A 22,094-nucleotide genomic window follows, 5' to 3' on the forward strand; every position below is an offset into this window, starting at 1 on the left:
AACCCAACCCAACCCAACCCAACCCAACCCAACCCAACCCAACCCAACCCAACCCAACCCCACCAAACAAAACCAAACAAAACCATCCCTACCCAACCCAAACCCCACCTAGCCCTACCCAACTCACACAACCGATGGCCATACAAGTATGCAGTCTCCAGCCAAATTAAAACAACAATAAGATTGGCTTCAAAAATATTTCCAAAAGAAACAGTATTTAGATGATTGTTGTCTTGCTTGTGTACTTGTACGCAGTTTAACAAGTCCGGAATGTCAAACACATTATTATAAACAGGCAATGAAAGTTGAATGTCAAACCCATTATTATACACAGGCAATAAAACTTGCATGTCAAACCCCTTATTATACACAGGGAATCAAGAGAGAAAATGGAGATTGTATTTTTTTCGGTTGTTCAATCACTTTGAAAAGTGACAGTTTAACTTTAATCATCAAATATAAATTTTACAATCATTGTTTTAAATTCTATTTTGCTTCTCCATTTTAAAGTTTATGGTGCAACTTGATGTTGTTCAAATTAACTTTCAGACCTTATTTAAAGTCCAAGACATAGTGATGAACTCCAGCGCGATCCTTTATTTAATGTAATTTATTTCTTTATTTAATTCTTTTTAGATGCCAGATGTATATTTAAAAAGTGTTAATTTTTAGTTTGATTAATTAAATACCTTTTTGCTTTTCTTGTGTTTTTGCTTGTCCTGTCAGGACAAGCCTTTAGGCCAAAAAAAGTCTTCGGTTTCTGGTATGGAGCTTGCCCCAAAAGAGGTGCGGCGACGCGGCTTTTTTCCCCCACTTTTTCTTCCCTTCAAATGTCGGCTGACTGCAAATGGTGCCCGACTAAATTTAGTGCAAAATGTATGGGAGCCTAGAGAGGCCACATAAAGCTTAAACTCGATCGTAACCCCATCTAAAAACGCGTCACAATTGTGCAGCAGCAGGATTCCAGTCAAGCCAGTGAGTTTGGCGGTTTTTGACTCATCATCTTACATTGAAAAACAAACTTTTTAATTTTGCCGACGCGCATGGCTACGGCGACGCGCGCGCATACCAGAAACCGGAGCCTTTTTTTGTGGCCTTAGTGTCATCTTTGTTCCTGACTGTTGGACTCACTCACTGACTGTCTTTGTGACATAAACTGGTTTAAAAGACAAAGACATTGCAAAGATGAATTCAAACGTGATCACAAGTTGAATTATTTTGTTGATGACTGCCGGACTATAAAACATACAATATTTTAATTTACTCAATATCACTTGTACTCTCCTTTGATATCTCCTTTAAAGGCTTGCTGGCTGTATAGCTATCTGGCTGTTTGGCTGGCTCGCTGGTTGGTTGGCTGGCCAACCGACTGACTGGCTGGGTGTCGGTCACTTCGCCCCTAACCTCTTCGCCCCATCCCAATTTGCCCCATCCCCACTTCGCCCATTTTCCACTTCGCCCCAATACGCACTTACTGATTATTTAGACAAGTTTTGAATATTAGGAAATTGACGAATTAATTCGAATCAGTCCAGTTAAAGATTTAAACAGATTTAATGGTATTTTTATTAAATAGCTCATAATAATTTCTTCTCTTCCTTTATTTTCTCTCTGTGATCTTTATATGAAACGAAACATTTTTGGGGTCATATCACGTTTAGAGCAATCTGTAAAAAAAACCTTCCAATATATTGCTCTTTGTGATCTTTATATGAAATTCCTAATTGATTATTTAATTCGAATCCGAGTCCGGCTTCTATTCTTAAAGAGTTAAAGAGTTAAAATACAAGATTTGCAAACATCATAAACAAAATGATCAAATTATCATGAAATATCTTACTGGATTGTTAGGGAATGACAGCCTATTAAAAAGCATCCTTTAAAGTTGTGGCTCCTGGTGTGCTGACATTTTCAAGAAAAACTGTATTTTTTTCCCAACGCTGATCGGCCGACAAGCGTTGGAGAAAACTGGCCTTTTTTCAAAAAGGGCTCCTAATTTTTAATTTTTAGTTCGTCTGCATTTTCTTTGCAATTGGTGAATGATTACACACCTGTGAAGACTAAAAGCCTGCTAGACTGATTCTCTGATCTGACAATTCCCCTAAAATTCTATCCGTTGCATCTTAAGTGGGGTCAGGGAACCAGACTACAAGAATATGATTGGTTTTCTTGGTTTTTTCCAGCATCTACGAACCCAAAACGTGAAACAAGTCAGTGTACTGATTTGCTATAACATACTTATCCTCAAAATCCATTTATTTCTGAAAATTGCAGCAAAAGCAAATGTTGTACATTCCCTTTATACTGATTTAGGGGGTATTTTATTAAAAATAGAACACAATTATATCTTCTCTTTCTTTTCTTTGATCTTTATATGAAACGAAACAGTTTTAGGTTCATATCTCGTTAGAGCAATCTGTAAAAACAGCCGTGTAGCGTGAATATCCGACTCCATGAAATGTGGACTCATTGGTAGTATTGCGCATGCGTAAGTACAAGAATGTGCTATTTTTAGGATCACATACGGAAGAGTGACCTGTCACGTGCGAGGGATTAACCAATAATAGGGAAAAGGGGTCCGATTTTCATATTTTCATATGACACCGGCCACGTTGTCGTGCCGGCAAGTGGACGCATGCACACCCGGCAAACACGCACGGCTGCCTACCGCGGCGGGCCCGACAAAAATCCCTCATCTTTCCATTTCACAGAGTTCCAACTTTTCATTGGATGATGTTGTTAATGGCTGGTATAATATGGGAAGGAGGTGGGGGGGGGGGGGGGGGTCGGAAGAAGCTTCTTGTTTTGACGTATTTGACACAATCAAGCACGGCCGGGACGAAGTGGAAATGGGGCAAAGTGGGGATGGGGCGAAGTGGCGACAGCGGTGAAGTGGAAGTGGGGCGAGGTTGGGATGGGGCGAAGTGGCAATGGGGCGATGTGGGTAGGGGCGAAGTGGAAATGGGGCGAAGTGACTGTAAAGCGACTGGCTGGCTGGCTGGTTGTCCGGCTGGTATATGGGTCATTCTATAAATTTGGGGTCCAAAGTGTGACATTTTTCCCGTCCCTGTTACCTTGGTACTTTGTAATATACCATTCAAGCATCATTAAAAGTGACTTCAAATGATTGTTTATTTGTTGGGTAGGTATTCATAATCACTCTTGGAGGATGACTGCATTAAGGAGTGCATCAGAATTATACAATCATAGATGTCAGATGTAACAGGGACGGGGAAAAAAGTGAACCCCAAATTTATAGAATGATCCATATGGCACTTGTGACTTAGACTGTTGAAGAGAGACGGGCAGTGCTATCGTATAGGATTACCCCGGATAAAATTGTGGCCCATTAGTGTCCACATGCATGAAAAGACTTTCAGCGAATAGCCATGCTGAATTAATTGAATAGAAAGGCTTGCCTTGTTTTTTAGTGTGTGTGTTTGGACATTTGTTTACATTCTTTATTTGCCACACCTAGGTATAGGTACTTTCTTCAAAAGGCATTGATTTTTTTCCACTAATTGTCAGCATAGTGTTAACATAAAATACGCAGTAACGTAAGTGCCAATATTGTGATGTCAGTTCCACGCTTGTCTCAGACTTAAACACATGGAGATCCTTAAGCGCACGCCTTGGATGCAAAGTTGTGACTGGAATGACAATCGACCTCCAAAGGCTCGATTTCTTATGAACAAAATTTGTGGAGCCCGTAGTGTATTTCCTTGATAATTACACAGAAACCCTACCATTTTGGGTGTAGTTTAGTGAATTTTATCTTCTACATTTCAGCGATCTTAATTACTACAACTATCATCTTTCGTAAGAGAAAGATTCTCATTCTAGACGACAGTGTCCCATCGTTAAAACCACTACGGGAGGCCTCTTTAGCTGCTCTTTGAAATCCGACGATACTCGTAGCTGCCAGTATGTCCTATAAAACCGACATTCTGAACTTTGGAAGGATTGTTTTTGCGATAAGGAAGTTATTAATGGAAAGATCAAAGTGTATCGAAAATAACCTATGATCTAAATTCAATACCACCCTCCTATGCAAACATACATTCTGTGCCAAGTAGTCCTTTTTGTCAAAATTAAACAAGTGACTGTTTTGAACTGTTATGAATTCACAGTCCTAAATAAAGCAGGATTTACTGGCTGGGACTGTTTGAGTTACTTTACACAGCTATTTTTTGACACCGGGTGATTGATAAGCCAGCTGTGACAACTTGCTTGCTTAGTCTGTTGACCCAGTTTGACTAGTCACAAGGCTTGCTTGACATTATGATCTGACTGCTGGTGACTAGCCTGTGTTTAAAGTATAGCAGGAAAAGTGATGGACATTTTGATTTCTCTGTGACTGTTTAAATAGCAGGAGGGTTAATCCCTGTGCTGCACAATGCAGTTTTGACTGTCGTAGTGTAGTTTTTGGTACACGTTTGTATAGGGGCCCAGCCACCCTATCATTTAGTTTGGTGTCAATCTGGGGTTTTATTCTGGTCATGGGTTATGGAAACATGTCAAACAAGCATGCGTGCCCTGCTTTCCATGAGGCCGGCAACACTCACTGGGATTTCATTGCACAAACGTATGGTAGTTGTCACAGGCGTGGATCCAGAGGGGGAGGAGGGGGTCACCCCCAGCTCTGTCATTTTTTTCCATATAAATTCATGAAAAAAATATGCGAACCCCCCCCCCCTGCATTCTGTAAGTTAGTAATAATGTCCTTCATTCGTACCCCCCCCCCCCCCGCCCTGCAAACAGGTCGCTGGGATACGCTGATGAGCTTCACAGAATCTTGTGACGGAAGTGGCATATGACCCATATATAAAGCATCTGGCTGCAGCGGTTTAAGACCGCAGTTAGGCCATAAGCGCAAATGCTATCCGAAAACTCTCACATAGAAATGCGCACATTCCATACCGGATGTGATTTCTGTTTCATTGCGAACCATGTGGACAAAATTCTTAGCGTCGCATAATGCAATCCGACCGTTCGTGATTCGAAACGGAGCCTGAGCAAGTGACGGGAATTGTAAATTTACAACACAGATAAGTTTTACAGAATTTCCTACCCCATTACGCTTTTTAACGAAAAAAAAAAACACGATCTATAAACTGGAATAAAAGAGTAATGAATCAGTCTTAACGGCCGTTTCAAACCTTGCAGAGTCATGACTGTGATGACTCGCAGGTCAAAATCCAACCAATCAGAGCGTGAATTCATCAGCGTATCCCAGCGTCCTGTTTGCAGGGCGGGGGGGGGGGGGGGGGTACAAGCGAAATAATGTCCGCCTTGGACAAAATACGTACAGAGCCAGCTTGGTTGGGGGTAGGCCTATATGTACATTATTCCGCGAACATATAGTGTTACCGTGATATAGTGTTAATAACCGTCGGATTTGAACAGCGCCCCCATTAAAGGCATGGTACGATTTTACGGAGGCCAAAAGTCCGGAGAAAACAAAAGTGTCTACATTTTAGATTTTTTTTGCCCATGAACCCCCCCCCCCTGCAAAAATTCCTGGATCCGCCCCAGAGGGGCTGATATTTGGCTAAGACCTTCAGGGTCAACACTTTAAATGAGGCTAAAGGGACTCTTACAACGTTAATATTTGACTAGCTTTGTTTTCATGAGGAACTTGTGAAAAAAATATGATTTAACAATGGCGAAGTAATTCAACAAATTACTCGATATTCCTGACATAGACGTGACTACAGCCGCGGTTTTATACCAACTTGACGGAGGGCGGATATACCTCAATGGGCGAATGAGGGCACTCAAACAACCCCACGATTTACAAACACTATAGAAATAAGGAAACGGAGGAGCAATATCCAAGACTCATTTATAACGGCTGGGGGAAAATACGGAGCAGATGGAGGTAAATTTGGTTTAAATCTATACCCATTGGAATAAATTATTGGGGAGGGGGAATTGCAAAAATATATTAAGGGTACATATCCTCCTGTCCTCGCCTTTTGTTAAGCCTTCCCAACCTCCACCCTACCCCGCCTGGATCCGTCAATAAATAGCCAATACACCAGTGAAGGACAACACCAAAGAAATCTTTGTCTGATCATTGCCAATTTACTATTTATTATAGTTTGTTTTATTTACACGATTACAACTGCTGAAAGTTTAAAAGGTTTTTTTTCTTGAGTATTTCACTTTTTTGACCCGTCGATTAATGTGATCCTTTTGAAATTAAGTTTGATACAAGCAGCTTTCATGTTTAGAGCATAATACAAAATTTCAGTCGAATCGAGTGAAGGGTTCTGTAGTTTAATGGTCATTAAAATCTCGCGCTTCCCGTCCCTGAGGGATTGCGTTAGTATACACACGATCAATGTTTAAAAACAAACCTGTTTCTCTATCTATTATTCCGCGCAAATCGTTCGACATTTTGCTCTAACGCTGCATGCGATTTTCATGAAATTTGTGTCAAAACTGCGTCAAATTTATAGTCAATTTCGTGAAACTAATTCGGCACGAAAAAAGGCAAATGACAAAAAAAGGGTTTGGGTTTCGTCCTCCCCTTTTAGGGTTAAAGTCTGTAAATAATTAATTCGTGTTAATCTATTTTTTTGTACTATGTCATTTTTTTTTATAAGGGCTTAAAACGTTGGGTTACGCATCTATACCGTTTGATTTAGTTTTGAGGGTTATTCTCAGTCAACAATTATAGGTCTTTAATAGGCCCTAACCAGGGTCTTAACCGGGTCAGTTACTAGTCGGCATCAGAAGTTGATGACGAGTCACCCAGTCACGAGTGAAGTCCTAAGCTATTCAAAAGAAACACCCCCCCCCCCAAAAAAAAAAAAAACAAACACCCACCCACGCAGTCGTTTTTAACTATGCTTCCTAAGATCGGCTTTGTGTTTTCCTTTGTACACGTATGTTAATGGTGTAAATCGAGGATTTTCTATTGTTCCTGTTCCCTTTTCCTTTGTTAATACTCTAACTTTTTCGCAGCAGCTCTCATTGGTTTTGTACACGTTTTCTAATCGAGGTCGTCCTCGATTTGGTTCATGTCCTCGATTCACCGACCATGTTGCACGTGTGTGTCCTCAATTAACACCATAAACAAACGCATGTTGTTCCCTTCTTTTGTTCCTGTATTCTTTGTGCTCTAACTTTTTCTCAACATCTCCCATCAGGGTAATTGTACACGAAATCGCAAATCCCGCCATTGCTCCAAGTCCTCAGCCCTAAAGGATAACAATATCATGATGCAATTGGGCCCAAGGCTGGTGATAGAATTGTGATGGCACTACGTGTGTGTTGCGGATATCGACTGAAGTCCGACTTGAGTCATGTCTAAGGTGAATAGAAGCGTCCCACTCCTAATCCAAAAGCTGAATTGAAAACAAGTTATATTTGCGATGCACTGACCGATTTTTTCCCCAGTGTCTCATTGGAAAGTGCATAACGTTAGCAATGCTAACAAATGATTTATTCGATTTTAAAATATATATATATTTTTAGGGTGCCACACTCCTAAAGAACGGGACCCTCCCTTTAATAAGTCATACTTTGAACCGACTCCGCAGGTGGTAGGCCACTGATGTTTGTTGTCTAGATCTCCCGTTTGATATTTAACCGATAAGTGAACGATACTCTGAACTCGTTCTGCCTATTCTAAGATTACGATGTGTAGAATCTGATCACAAGGCCTAGATATGATTTCGGTGCGCACTGCCCCGACACAGCATTCACTTCAGATTAGGTGGGGCCTACACTGTAAAAAAGAACGGCAAAATGGATTGGTGCTGGTCGAATTATCAACTGCCTACTCTCTTGGGCAAATTCTTCCCAAAAGTTTGATAGTTTTTACCCAATTCAACCCAATATGGGGTAATTTCATACCAATGTCGGGTAAATTACATTGCCCAACAGTATTTTACCCAACGTTTTTACAGTGTATACACCCATTAATTATAACAATACTCGTGGGTTATAGGAAGAACACACTGATATACAGATAATGGACACCATTCTGGAAAAGGGTATTTTTTTGCCGATTCAAGGAACAACAAGTCAATAATTCTGAAGCTGATTGTTAAACCCTAACCTGTTGGAAATTTCAGCTGACAGTAGATATCGAACTATGAAATGTATCATCATTTTTCTCTATAAGCAAAGCAAGGTTTCGTTGAAAGCCATATACCTTTCAAAAATGTTCATCACTGCGTTTTGACTCGAACCCTCTTGTGGTGTGATCCCCAACTTGCCACTCGGGGAAAATAATTATACTCTCGGATATGTAACCGATTGCAAACTGCGCTAAATTCGGTCAATTTAGTATTTTGGGGAAAATATATTTTTGCAATGGTATGTCCAAACCATCGCTATAGGTGGTGGTAAATTCCATTTTTTTCTAAAAAAAAGAGAAAAATAACAGCATTCTGGGCATATTGAATTCATGGCATGTTCGAGTCCATTATTTACTATCAAGTACAATATTTTTGTTAGTTCGATTTTAGAATGGTGTCCAGTATTGTTTTTCAGAAGCCTAGGTTAGCCTAGGTTTTAATCGTCCCCTGTGTAGACAGAAATTGCCAAAGCGTCAGGTACGTTGAACATGGGCACTGTGCAGTTAAATCGCTCGGTCTGGTACCTGGGGTCGTTCTCCACGTATTCGAGGTAGTCAGGGGCACCAGGCCACAGCATGTCGTCAGCCATGACAACCGTTCCCTTGCGTAGCAACCGCTCTTTCTCCAGTAGCTTGAGGTCGGGTAGGTACTGCCACTTGCAATGATCGACGAAGACGAAATCCAGCTTGTCCACGTGGTATTCGCTGCGGAGGACTTTAATGGCGTCTTCTGCTGTTCCCGTGATCACTGTTATAACCTGACGAGAAGGATTAATATACTTTTTTTTAACTGTTTAATTTGACAGGTGATACTTCGATACCCTAACGAACTGATTAGCACTGAAATTTTGTCTATCTCTGACGTATTTAGTACCAACTGACGCTGAGTTTTTTTTTCGATGAAAGCAGATGAACTGTTTAATACTTTGATACAAAACGAGCAAGCCCGAACCGTTGGAAGAAACAACAAACAACATGCAAATAAGGCGATGCAATTGTAGGCCTTGATTTGTGTGAAGGTCAAATGAAGGAATTTGTGTAAAGGGTAACAACGAATAAGCCCTTTCGTCAGCTAGAAACATCACCTTAACTCGAAAATGTGTATAAACGGTTATTCTAATATAGCTTATACCTGATCAAGACCAGCAAAGTGGACTAGTTCCCTAGCCACATCGGCGATTCTTGGTAAATACTCCACAGTGATCAGGCGACCTCCCGGCGGGATATGACTAGCCACGGTTATGGCTGACAAGCCCACGTAGCAACCCATCTCGAAGCAGATTTTTGGGGCCGCCTTCTTGACAACTTCTTCCGTCTTTAGTTCTAAAGACAAGAATTACCGTATAGTTTTTATACCATGACATATATATATATATATCATTGCGGTATTTCAGAGGTTGTGGACTGTTCATGTGACGTATTTCAAAGTTTCATGCACGACAACATTATAGTCTACGGAAGCGTTTAATAAGGGACATAACTTAGAAAAGAAATAAAAAAATAATAAGTCATAATTATGACTTATATCTCATAATGACTTATTATTAAGTGAATTGTGACTTATATCTCATAAGTCATAATTATGAGATATAAGTCGTAATTATGACTTAATATTATACTAACGAAGAACAATTTTTCCTTCCTTGGTGAACACTATCTACAGGTACACGGCACTGCAATGGGCACTCGCATGGCCCCGTCGATGGCTTGCCTCTTCATGGGTGACCTCGAAGAACGCATTCTTGCCTCGGCCCCATGTCGCCCTTGGATCTGGTGGAGATATATTGATGATGTTTTTTTCATCTGGACCAGTGATGAAGACAGTCTCTTGACCTTCACTAACCACATCAATTCCTTCCACAGAACCATCAAATTCACATCGGAGTTCTCGGCTCACCAAACCCACTTTCTGGATGTCACCGTCCGCAAGCAAGGCAACTCACTAACCACTGACCTGTATTCCAAACCCACAGACACCCACCAGTACCTCCACTCCTCCAGCTGTCACCCCAGGCACTGCAAAACTGGCATAGCGTTTAGCCAGGCACTCAGACTCAGAAGAATTTGTTCTAATGATTCCGATTTCTCCCGCCATACACAGATACTGAGGAACAACTTGGTGGCCAGGGGTCACAGCTCTCGCCAAGTTCATCGTGCCATTGCCAGAGCTAAAGCTATCCCCAGAAATCTAGCTCTCACGGGAAAGGCCCCTGATGCCATGGCCAAACCCTTGATTCCCTTGGTTACCACGTTTCACCCCAATCTCCCTCCCCTTCGCAAAATCACTAATGACAATCATCATATCCTCCATACTTCAGATCGCCTTGCCCGCGCCATCCCCAACGGCCCCACATTGGCTTACAGGCGTCCTCGAAATCTACGGGACTTGATTGTTCGAGCTGAAGTCCCTTCCTTAGATTCATCCCCTCCCACCCAGCATGGTACTTTCAAGTGCAGTTCCAGATGTGTTGTCTGCCAGATTCATATCCAGGAGTCTGACTCCTTTTCTGGCCACTCTTCTGATATGATTTCTGATATGATTTTGCAGGGCATTGAATCTCTTGGCCATCGCAAGGACTCAGTTCGCCTCAGCAGAGAGAAAGTGTGGATGAATCGTCTTCGAACTATTCAACCACATGGTCTCAACATCCAACTTGGAAATGATTAATCCTTTTCTTCCTCCATTGTCTCCTGTTACAGATAATCCATCTGGTCTTCCTTGTTTGTGTTTACCCATCTTCCCCCATCTTTCATCCCTTACCACCTCAATACTGTTCCCCCCTCCCCACATCATCCCTTCACTCTCACACTCTTTTGTCCGTTCCCACTCCCTGCGACCTTTGATCCTTCCCCTTTCTGGTCCCTCCCCTGTTTACACAAGACCCCTTGTGATTTGCCATCTCCCTTTGTTTCTTTGTTCTCTCATCCACCCTCCCCTGCATCTTTCCACACCTTTCACACCTAATCCTCCTTTTGTGTTTCTTCTTTCAGCCCTGCATGTTTGTGTGCACCCCCATGTTAATGTATGTACCTCTGTCATTTCTGTTTTAGCCTCTGAAGAAGAACTTGCTAAGTTCGCAACGTCAGGCCACATTAATTTTAAGACTTAATATTAAGTCATAATTATGAGATACAAGTCGTAATTATGACTAAATACTAAGTCATGAAATGAACCATGGCAGTTTATTGGATTTGTCTGCAACTATAGTTTCAAAATGGTGACGCCCACCAATACTGCGACGGTGGGGTTGAAAATGAGCTATTGCTGTCTAATTTGGGTGGGAATGGGGAAATCAACAAACTGCAACGCACAAACAGACAAGGCATACCAGCTGGTGAAAATAATAGTCCTCATTCAAGCCTGTTACTGACCTTAGAGGTTTTGTATCCTCAGTTTTAGATATAATGGATCCTACTTATGCTAATAGGTATACGGGTTTTTTTTCGGGGGGGGGGGGGAAATAGCTAAAGTACTGGTATTTGAAGGTTGCATGGCAGTAATAAATATACCCTAAATCATACGCCCGCCAAATCACAAGTTGCATGCCCTCAAATTCTCTGCTATTAGAGCATTTTGTGAGTCATGAACTTGAGGGTTTTCGTGGAAGCCGTGAACAGACCTGCAAGCTTGTATTTTTGTGCAATTCGAATGAAAGTGGGCCCTAAAATTACCCTATATTGCTATATGAGCGAGGCATCTTTTTTTTCTTCAAAATTGCGATGGGCTTCAGGCCAGGGTGATGATCATTGAATGGAAATGTCTCCCAAAAGTCATCGGATTACCTTAAACTTTGAACAGAAAATGAAAAATGATGAAATAAGCTTTAATTTGATGTGTTTCTCAAACACCTTGGAGAATTGTGAATATTTGTTTCTGGAGGTGGTGTTGTTTCTCGATGGGGTAAATATGGCACTTAAGTAACTGGCCTGCACCCCTTATGTGAATAATAATAATAACTGTATTTATATGGCGCTTTTGTCCAGAGGATACAAAGCGCTGGGGGAGAATGCAACCAAAGACAGGTAAATGAAGTATGTGAACATATTATGAGACCCATTATATGGCACCTTTTTGCTAGGTGCTGTGGCGCATATTGCTGCCACTGCCAGAAACACCGGAGCAAACCCCTTCTCTACTGGGTTCTTTAACGTGCATTACACAACACACGGGACCTACGGCTTTACGTCCCATCCGAGGGACGAAGCAATAATGGTAAAGTGCCTTGCTCAAGAGCAAAAGCACCATGTTCCCACGGTCAGGAACACCGTACCCATTGGACTTCAGCGCCCGATGATTGGACCACAGCGCCCCATAATAATAAAGCGGACACATTCATAAACGCTATACCTGTCTGCCAAAATGCAGTGATGTAGTCGAGTACTTTTATCCAAGTACAAAGTAAACCGCGGAGTACCAAGCTATACCGCTCGCATCCGAGAATTGTGATCCTTGTTAAGAGGTATACATGTACCAGAGTTCAAGCAAGTAGACCTTTGAGTATAGGTTCAGGCGCGGATCGGGGGGGGGGGGGGGGGTCAAACCTTTAACCCCCCGGCTCTGTCAATTTTTTTTTATTCATTAAAATACCCCCCAAGTGTACTGGTAATAATGTCCGCCTGTGAAAAAAAATTAAAGACAGAGCCAGCTTGGTTAGGGCGTATTAGTACGCTATGTAGTGTTAATACTCTTCGGGTTTGAACAGCGCACCAATTGTATGGTACGAGCCCCCCCCCCCCCACCTCCCCCCACCTGTTGATTTTATGGAGGCCAGTGTCCGAACAAAAACAGACCTGCCTGCATTTCAATAATGATTTGCTGACGCAGCCTCACAAATTCCTGGATCCGCCCCTGAGGTTTTGAGAAGCTGAGTATACGAGTTCTTTATAGAGTACCGTACTCAAGCGAATACAATCGCCTCTCCACGGCCCGGTAATAATAAGCAAGTATGGTTCAACGGAACACGTGCGTCTCCAAGTTAGGACTTTTTTTTTCAAACTTAAAATCACTCGATATTTCCCAAGTCATTATAATCGAGTGTTAGTACTTTGACTATAGAGTACGATATTGAGTCCAAGAACTGTCGAGCACGAGTACTGTGTATATTTGAGTCCAGGTATGTTGATGTTCGAGTACGAGTACGAGTATGCTTAAAAGAACTCATAATAGCCAAAAGTCAACCAACGATTATCGAAACTTACTTTTCTCCAGTTGGAGAGCCATCGTCCACTCATAATCATTATATTTCCTAATAGCTGCAAGTACGCTAGCCGGGTCGCCCTCAACGGCCGTCTTCTTGACGTAAGTCAGGAGTCGGTCTTCCAAGAAGTTCCAGTACCACAAGGTCCGCCAAAACATCGACAAAATGAGGCGGAAAATGATCGTGTAAAAAAACTGGAGCGACCCGATGTTCCTGAGCATGGACCACATGGCTTTCAAATCGGTCAGGTGCCACTGGAAAAAAAAGAGAGAGGTTAATTGTACGAGGACATGCCGAATTACGAGGGACCACCATGTATGGCACGTATTTGGTTCATAAGCAAGTTGCTTGTTGTATAACCATACTTTGCGTTAATATTTGATCTGGCGCACTGTTAACAATGCGCATTTTGCATCAAAATCTTAAGATATATAAGATGGTGATACAACCAACTATTCTTTTTCCGAGCCGCATTAGTATCCCGTACCCTCATCATTTCTAACGGGCCTTAATAACTCCTCTGACGCTACGCAAACCTTGCTCGGTAAAATAACGAAGTTTACAGCTTAATATTACTCAGCGAGCTTACCATTATTTTCGATTAATGTATTATTTAGTCCAAAATAGCTGCGAATAAAAAAACCAACTGCAATTGAGAAGCTGCACTGCGTGAATAGAGGCACGCATGTAGCCCTAAATGATAATTGTACTGTTCAAAAAGTGCACGTCGAAAAATGACGGGGGTAATGTTCACTTAGTCTATGTTTCGATAATTGATTCCGCGCATGGACTTCGTCAAAAGGGGCCGTTTAGAGGACAATAGGGTCCACAATTCCCAAAGGTCCACAATTGACAATCGTGTACAAATCATATAGGAGGACAATAGCGGTTCAACGAATGAATGGGTTTATACACTGGGTGGGTGTGTGTGTGTGTTCTTGTTCTACATAACCCGAGGACAGACACACAAAGGGAGAACAACAGATCCTTTCAGTCCTCGGGAGTTGGGTCTTTTGTTCAAAACGGTCCTCTGTAGTAGGTTTGTGTGCTTAGTCTATTGGAGAGTGTTATATTACAGAGACAAAGGAAACACAAAGCATTGTCCTTGAGAGTATGGTAAAACAAGAGTATGTGGGTGTATAATATTATGTAGGCATACTGCACAGACCAACACAACGCCCGACCCGGGTCAGATCTAAATTCAGCTCGAGGGTGAAACAAGTGAGACATACAAAGGGAACCATTGCCTATATGACTGCTACAGAAATGAACAATTTATTCGAGCAAAGATGTCATATTTTATGAATATTCGTTCGCCAGAAAATAAAACTTGAAAATTACGGGATACATAATGTAGCAACTTTAAAAGTTCGTATTAAAAATAACCACCAGTAAGATATCAAAAGGGGCATCTGGACATTGTTCAAGTATAGCTCATTAGCGGTAGGCATACCACTTGCGGAGTACGTTCAAATATAACTGAACGATCGCATTACAATGATCTGAGAAGTATCGTAAACGGGGAGTCTAGAAATAGTACCACTTAAATAGCTCATTAGCATACCAACGGCGAAATAAGTTCAAAGTGTATCTTAATGTCAATATTACAATCACCGCACGAATAACAAAAGGGAGACTTAAAACCTAGACTTAGAACTGCTTCAAATTAGTTAATTAAAAGGCAAAAAAAAAGAAAAGAGTATAGTAAAACAAGAGTTTTGAATAATTCAAATGTTAAGTAATATTATTATGTACTTGTATGCGTTGGGAAAATTAAAGATTTGATTGATATGTGGGTGTTTTTGTGTAGGCATACTGCACAGACCAACACAACGCCCGACCCGGGTCAGATCTAACTGCTGCTCGAGGGTGAAACAAGCACAACATACAAAGGAAACCATTGCCTAGGACTGACTCCAGATCAAGATCCGAGCAAAACAAACGAACGAATCCCGGATCTGGATCAAGATCGGTGGGAAACCATTTGGGCCCTCTGCGCGAGCAAGAGAGGGCGCCTTTTTAACCACTTCCGAGAGCCCAGGTGGACGTGACGCAATTACTTTTTCTACAACCAAGTATAGTCTATGCCCGTAATGCGCATGCGTCAGTAGGTAAATGAATGGTGTTAGGACTTCACTTTTCATTACAAAAATCCTCCAGAGCTTTGCTAGTTTGTCAACTTAATTCCAGAACTACTTATTGGAGCTATACAATTTGAGCTATGCACTTTCAAACCAGGTTATATTTTTGTATACTCCCAAATTGTAGGCTTATCTCTCGTGGTAAATTGCGCATTATCTTACGCGATAGTCTGGTAGCCCGCCGTAAATGCATGCTTGTTTGTTTTTATACAGTGTTCAGGGTACAGACGGAATCAATTCGTCGTTTTCTGAGATCGGAAAACACATGACTCGCATCAAACGTGCAGTATTACACTAAATATTGACAATGACGAAATGTTTAAGAGGGTTGATTTTTCAGAGTTGTATGTAATAATTTACAGTGAACGTTTAAAACGTTATATTGGAAATAGGCCTATATATAATCACCACGTACACGATTACAAATCCATTACTTGCTATTGCGGTATCGAATTACAGAAACCAAGCTTCCGTACCAGGGACTACTATGATTGTCTCGAGGTTGAATGTAGACCCTGGGAGCGAGATTGGTGACGAAGTCCATGCACGGAATCAAGTATCGAAACAAAGGCTAAGTGAACATTGCACCCGTTAATTTTCGACGCGCACTCTTTGAACAGTACAATTATCATTTAGGGCATGTATGCCTCTATATTCTTGCTGTACAGCTTCTGAATTGCAGCGGTTTTTTGTTGTTGGAGCTATTTCGGAGACTAAGAAATACATAAATCGAAAATAATGGTAAGCTCTTTGAGTAATATATATTAAACTTCGTTATTTTACCGAGCAAGGTTTGCGTAGCGTCAGAGGAGTTATTAACCTGTTAGAAAATAATGATGAGGGAACGGGATACTAATGCGGCTCCGAAAAAGAATAGTTGGTTGTATCACCATTTTATACATATTAAGATTTTGACGCAAAATGCGCATTGCTAACAGTGTGCCAGATGAAATAACCACGCAAAGTATGGTTACAACATGGAGCTATATTCAATTACTAGAGCGCTAACTCGCTGTTCAAAGTGAAGCCTGCTGGGCGTTTCCATCAGTGTATGTTTGTACACAAACCTAGTGGAAAACTCAAAATTTAGAAGGGCGTTAGTACGGCTGTTTGCATATCTCCGTTTGTATTCTAATACAGGTGCGTTATCAAAGCCCATACGCCCAAAACTGAAACGCACCATCAGTACAATAATGAGCGTTTCATTTTGCTCTGCGCAAACAACGCAAGCGCAAATCTGATGCTACGGTCTTACCATTTATTCTACATCATATGGGTCGTACTCGTAGAAAACGCACTTAACGTTTTTTTTTGCGTACATGCTGTACTTGTGCGTCGTATTTAAAGTAGGCCTACATTTATTCGAAATTCATTTCGTCTAATTTCATTAAAGGTATACTTAGTCCATCATTTTTGTAATATGTGCATTTTGTTCGTTTGAAGCGACAAAAGTGCTCAAAATCTAAAGAAGGGTGCTGAACAACTAACCTGATGAAGTTTCAGCTCAGCTTCAGCTGTTTATTTAGAGAGAAAAAAACATTCTATGATCACGATTTCAAATCAAAAGTTGCTGAATAATGTTTTGAATTGGGCCTCAATTCAGCGTCCGCGACACATTTTCACTGAGCCGATTGCAGCTGCACGATGTCGCGCACCGATCCGACGAATAATAGCAACCGCACGTGCGTGTGCGTCGTGTCAACGCTTGCGCGCACTTCGCCTAATAAAAAACGAACTACTAACGGAAATTTCCAATGGTGCGTCATAAGACGTACCGTTGGAAAGGCCTTCTTTCGTTGATTTCTTCAAAATAAAAGCTTGCCAGAAAGAATAATTTCACAGGAAGTTTAGTCCTCTTACTATCTTCCAACCAAGTATGTTTTTCAACAATAATTACGTCAGTTACTTTTTGGATGGACTGCTCAGGACAGCTTCAAAGTATCTCCGCGGGGGAATGAGGAGTTAGCACTCTAGTAATGTAATGTCTCTATGGGTTATATTATAACAAGCGGCTTTTTGTATGAGCCGCATACGTATCCCTTTCCTAATGGTTCCTCATTTGGCATGCCCTTGTTCATTAACCTTCTCTCCTTTTCTTTTTCTGTTTCTTTTTCAGGGGCTCCTGACCGATTTGAAAGGCATGTGGTCCATGCTCATGGACATTGGGTCTGTCAAATTGTTTTACGTAATTACCCGCATCATTTTGTCGAAGCTTTGGCGCACTTTGTGGTACTGGAACACCACCGAAGACCGACTCCTGGCTTACGTCAAGAAGACGGCCGTTGAGGGCGACCCGGCTAGCGTACTTGCAGCTATTAGGAAATATAATGATTATGAGTGGACGATGGCTCTCCACCCTGAGAAAAGTAAGTTTCAACATGCATTCCCTTGCTGTTGATAGGTAGGTACAATGTCTATATGTTATATATTCTGTTTTGGATATTGTAATGTTACTGGTATAGAACGGCCACGTGTCCAGTCTTTAAAAATTCTGGGTGCGTTCGATTAGCTCACCCGGGTTGACTCGGGTTAGCCCCGTACCGTTCGATTTATAGCTCTGACGTCAAACTTGGGTCAGCCACCACAGACCCTCCACCAATGAAATGTCACATTTGATACCATTGTATAAAACCAATAATACTGCTATCTATAGAATTGAAGACGGACGAAGTTGTCCGGAAGGCGACTCCGGAAATCTGCTTCGAGATGGGTTGCTACGTGGGCTTGTCAGCAATTACCGTGGCTAGTCAGATCCCGCCCGGAGGTCGTCTGATCACTGTGGAGTATGTACCAAAAATCGCCGATGTGGCAAGGGAACTAGTCCACTTTGCTGGTCTTGATCAGGTATATTAGAATGACCATACTAAGTTTTCGAGTTTCGGCGTTTCTAGTTGATAAGATGACTATTTCGTATTCATTGTTACCTTTGAAATAGACCTTTCTCAGGGTAGGCCTACGCCATCTTGAAAATCATAGCGAGGCAAACAAGTTAACAAACACGGCGGCGTAAATAGTGTGTGCGATAAACGAGTGACTCTCGCAAAGTTATAGCAGATGGACAGTCTTATAAATGGAAAGATAGCTAAAATTCTCTCGAAAAATCAATCCGTATTCTTGGTATATAGCAGTGTTGTAGTACTCGTATTTGGTACTCATACTCGAGTACTTTTTTTTTTAGAGTAAAAGCTCGTATTCGTACTCGTACTCGTATATACTCGTACTCGAATGTCAAAGTACTCGTACTCGAAATGACGATACTCGTACTCGGGCAGCAAAGTACAGCCTTATTTTATCGATACCTTCAGTTTGAAATGGTTGAGTGGCTTTCGGAGAAATCGAAGTTTCCTGATTCTCCTCTGTGCACGCCCGGACAAACACATTTAACAGCTAGCCATGAGTGGGTCTGTATATCGGTCTTACTGGGCCTGGGCCAATTACGCACAATGAACCATTTGCCGTATGGCCGTATTCGGAAATAGAAGTACTCGTACTCGTACTCGGAATACAAGTACTCGTACTCGTACTCGGAAATGCAAGTACTCGTACTCGGACTCGTACTCGGAAGTACAAGTACTCGTACTCGGAGACCTGTACTTGTACTCAGAAGTAAAAATACAAGTACTCGGTAACCTAAGTACTCGGCAGTACTCGGTACTCGGAAAAAGTCCTCTACTACAACACTGCTAGTTAGGTAATATATATAAGAAGGATCTTAGAATATTAAGCTTAAAACAGTGGCCAAGCAGCTTTATTTGCCTCACTTTGAATTTTAAGATGGCGTACCCTGAGAAAGGTCTATTGCCATATCCCCTTTATACAAATTAATAAGAGAATAATTGTGTGCTTGGCCGTTTTTAAACACTAGTTTAAGACCGGTTTGGAGTCTGGAAGCTGATAATGACCCGAGCCGAGGGTCATTATTAACTTCCAGATTCCAAACCGGTCTTAAACATAATAGTGTTTAATATAGGCTAAGCATATTTATACCCATTCATAAATACCTTTTTGGTTTAGATCACAACTTTTCGGTACAAAATTCAAAACAAGTCAAAAATTATAAATTTCCAAAGATTTCGTTCAACGATGTTACTTCATGTTTTTCGAAACACCTCTCTTGCAATGTTATGGTATGTCCCTCTCGCGAGTAGTCGTAAACAACTCCTTATATGCATATTGCGCGATGTGGCACAGAACGCAACTGTGCCGGTGTAGTGTGAATTTAAGACTATTATATGGAATACTGACTCACGGGTAGTATTGCGCATGCCTACGTGAGGATTGTGAACGTTCAATCAATCAAACGGTAAAAGGTACTGGATTTCATAGGAGTCCAAATTTCATGTGGCACTGGAAAAGTGTTTAAGTGAAAGCACACTCTCGCGCATGTCAGGCGCGTTAGTAAGTTGAGGCACGCGCGCATTATTCTTCTGATATCTATGGCTCAAAGGAGCACTGAGAGTGCGCGCTTGCAACCTGCGCGAGAAGCGAAGTACCACCTGTCGAAATAAACATTTCAAAGAATATCAATTCTTTATTCTGCCTGGACAGGTTATAACAGTGATCACGGGAACGGCAGAAGACGCCATTAAAGTCCTCCGCAGCGAGTACCACGTGGACAAGCTGGATTTCGTCTTCGTCGATCATTGCAAGTGGCAGTACCTACCCGACCTCAAGCTACTGGAGAAAGAGCGGTTGCTACGCAAGGGAACCATTATCATGGCCGACGATATGCTGTGGCCTGGTGCCCCTGACTACCTCGAATACGTGGAAAATGACCCCAAGTACCAGACCGAGCGATTTAACTGCAAAGCGATCTTGCTAAACGTACCCGTCGCTATGGCAATTTCTGTTTACCAAGGGGAAGATTAAAAGTCAAACCTAGACTACTGAAAAAAGATATATTGGGTATGGGGTGGGTAAACGAGAGGTTGGAGTGCCAAGCTTTGGCAGGCTGAATGCATTCTTAGTTAGCTTATAATTGCGACACCTATTCTTTAATTTGTAATAGAGCCCGACAGTTCACCCCGGTAGCAGCTGCTTTTGGACTAAAACAATTAACGTGCAAACATTCAAGATTTTGCAATTACTTTTGGCACATTGATTTTTTAAGGAAATCACCCCCGAAAAAAAGGCCCTTGTAAAATTGTTAATAGCATATCAATTTGCGATGAGTAATAAATCAAGCTAAAATAAACAAAGCTAGGAAAGTACGTAGGATTTTTGGGCTTTGCATTGCGACGAATACTATCTGGACAGTTTGCAGTGATACCATTGATGATTCTCTTTTTGGGTAACAAGAAGATGAGAAGCAGGTATAAATAACAAAATATCTAACATTTTCGATAAATATTTTCACCTGAAGATGGTCAGAGTTTACTGCCTGAAACGTCGAGTGTTTCACCATCGCTTCTTCCTATAGAACCACCATCTTGTCGCAAAAAAGGGTAATCTTTACAAAAAGAGACAATGGTCAGAATTAAATTAGGCCTTGTGAAGTTAGGAGCCGGTTATTTCAGGTAGAATTTTAGTCCCGGTCAGCAGCTGGAATATTGTCTCGAAGCAACAGTTACCCCATACAAACAAGTAAATAGAAAACTGAATTTCAATAGATAAGTACAATTAGCATCAAGAATATTATATTCTCTTCTTTTTTCCCTTTAAAAGAAAATAAAGGTCAGATTAATTTATTACTTCATTTTATTAAAATCTTCCTTAAGCGCAGATCAAGTTCTAACTTCATAAAAAGTCTTTAATTTTGTAAAAGAAAGTATTTCATGTCAGCAATTCTGAAGTAGAAATATATATAGCCGAGTTATTCCTGTTGTGAGTTATACCCTGCAATCACAAATAAATAAAGCAGTCTTTTGAAAACAAATCGGCGGTTCATTTGCTTTTGTGCAATTTCTCAAAATCTGAAGTATGAGTGTACAACAACTATATAAACTTTTGAACTCTGTACTATACATCTTGAGACAACAGAAAAAAACATAACACACAATTTTTTTTTTTGGGGGGGGGGGGCTCATGCATGTAATGGGTGCTGCGGGCACTCTTTTAAGAAGTCACCAATGGTCAAAATGTTCTTCCTCACCTCCTGGCCTATAGTGTACAAACCAATGGGGGTCTTGACCAATATTGACCCAAGTAATAACCAGGCTGACAATGCATGTTTCCATAGGAGGGTTAAAGACCACCTTCAATTATTGTGTTCTTCCGAATGATACCATATCAGGTGGATTATTTTCACAGCTGATAATTAGTACCTATCTTGTCTTCACTTTGAGCAAGGTTTTTCTCACTAAACCAAAACAACAAAAAAGAGAATACAGAATACCAACCTTTACAACACTTACAAATACGTTTACAATCGACAAAACATGGCCCATTTGAATGAGTGTCAGTAGACAACTTGAGCTAATATGTTATAGATTGGGGCATAGCGTTCCTGCCGCCTTACAAAAAAAAACACCATATTGATAAAAAGAAAAGGGCAAACAGGTCCTCGAATCATACGCTTACGAAACAACTGACCGGAAAAACTTACAATTTCAAATGTCCCGCGCTGCAAATTTGTCGACCATCTCCCACAATGCACTGGGAAAAATCAACTCTCCATGGCAAACTCTTGGTGGCGCACTGCATTGTGAATCGCTCGAACTGCAA

General features: G+C 41.3%; 2 protein-coding genes across 2 annotated transcripts; one reads left to right on the plus strand and one right to left on the minus strand.

Annotated features, from left to right (window-relative positions):
• Nucleotides 1–7,994: 7,994 nt before the first annotated feature.
• On the minus strand, nt 7,995–13,786 carry LOC119731784 (catechol O-methyltransferase-like). Its single transcript, XM_038205089.1, has 4 exons — nt 13,778–13,786; nt 13,292–13,544; nt 9,225–9,415; nt 7,995–8,850 (listed from the first exon to the last, which is right to left on the minus strand). Exons 1-4 carry the CDS (start codon nt 13,784–13,786, stop codon nt 8,530–8,532), a joined length of 774 nt encoding a protein of 257 aa, XP_038061017.1. The 3' UTR covers nt 7,995–8,529.
• Nucleotides 13,787–15,918: 2,132 nt separating this feature from the next.
• Nucleotides 15,919–21,004, plus strand: LOC119731881 (catechol O-methyltransferase-like). The gene is made up of 4 exons (XM_038205198.1): nt 15,919–15,987; nt 17,548–17,797; nt 18,085–18,275; nt 19,980–21,004. Exons 1-4 carry the CDS (start codon nt 15,919–15,921, stop codon nt 20,298–20,300), a joined length of 831 nt encoding a protein of 276 aa, XP_038061126.1. The 3' UTR covers nt 20,301–21,004.
• Nucleotides 21,005–22,094: the final 1,090 nt, after the last annotated feature.

This window comes from Patiria miniata, unplaced genomic scaffold, assembly GCF_015706575.1.
Source record: "Patiria miniata isolate m_02_andy unplaced genomic scaffold, ASM1570657v1 HiC_scaffold_1, whole genome shotgun sequence".
NCBI lineage: Eukaryota > Metazoa > Echinodermata > Asteroidea > Valvatida > Asterinidae > Patiria > Patiria miniata.

What these genes read in the sequence shown, in the direction of transcription:
- LOC119731784 (XM_038205089.1), bottom strand. An exon ending in GGCTCTCCAACTGGAGAAAA is followed by an intron (nt 9,416 to 13,291) that starts GTAAGTTTCGAT and finishes TCTTGTCTTTAG; the next exon opens with AACTAAAGACGGAAGAAGTT. An exon ending in ACTTTGCTGGTCTTGATCAG is followed by an intron (nt 8,851 to 9,224) that starts GTATAAGCTATA and finishes CCTTCTCGTCAG; the next exon opens with GTTATAACAGTGATCACGGG.
- LOC119731881 (XM_038205198.1), top strand. Translation starts at nt 15,919, where the DNA reads ATGATTGTCTCGAGGTTGAATGTAGACCCTGGGAGCGAGATTGGTGAC. An exon ending in GGCTCTCCACCCTGAGAAAA is followed by an intron (nt 17,798 to 18,084) that starts GTAAGTTTCAAC and finishes TGCTATCTATAG; the next exon opens with AATTGAAGACGGACGAAGTT. An exon ending in ACTTTGCTGGTCTTGATCAG is followed by an intron (nt 18,276 to 19,979) that starts GTATATTAGAAT and finishes CTGCCTGGACAG; the next exon opens with GTTATAACAGTGATCACGGG.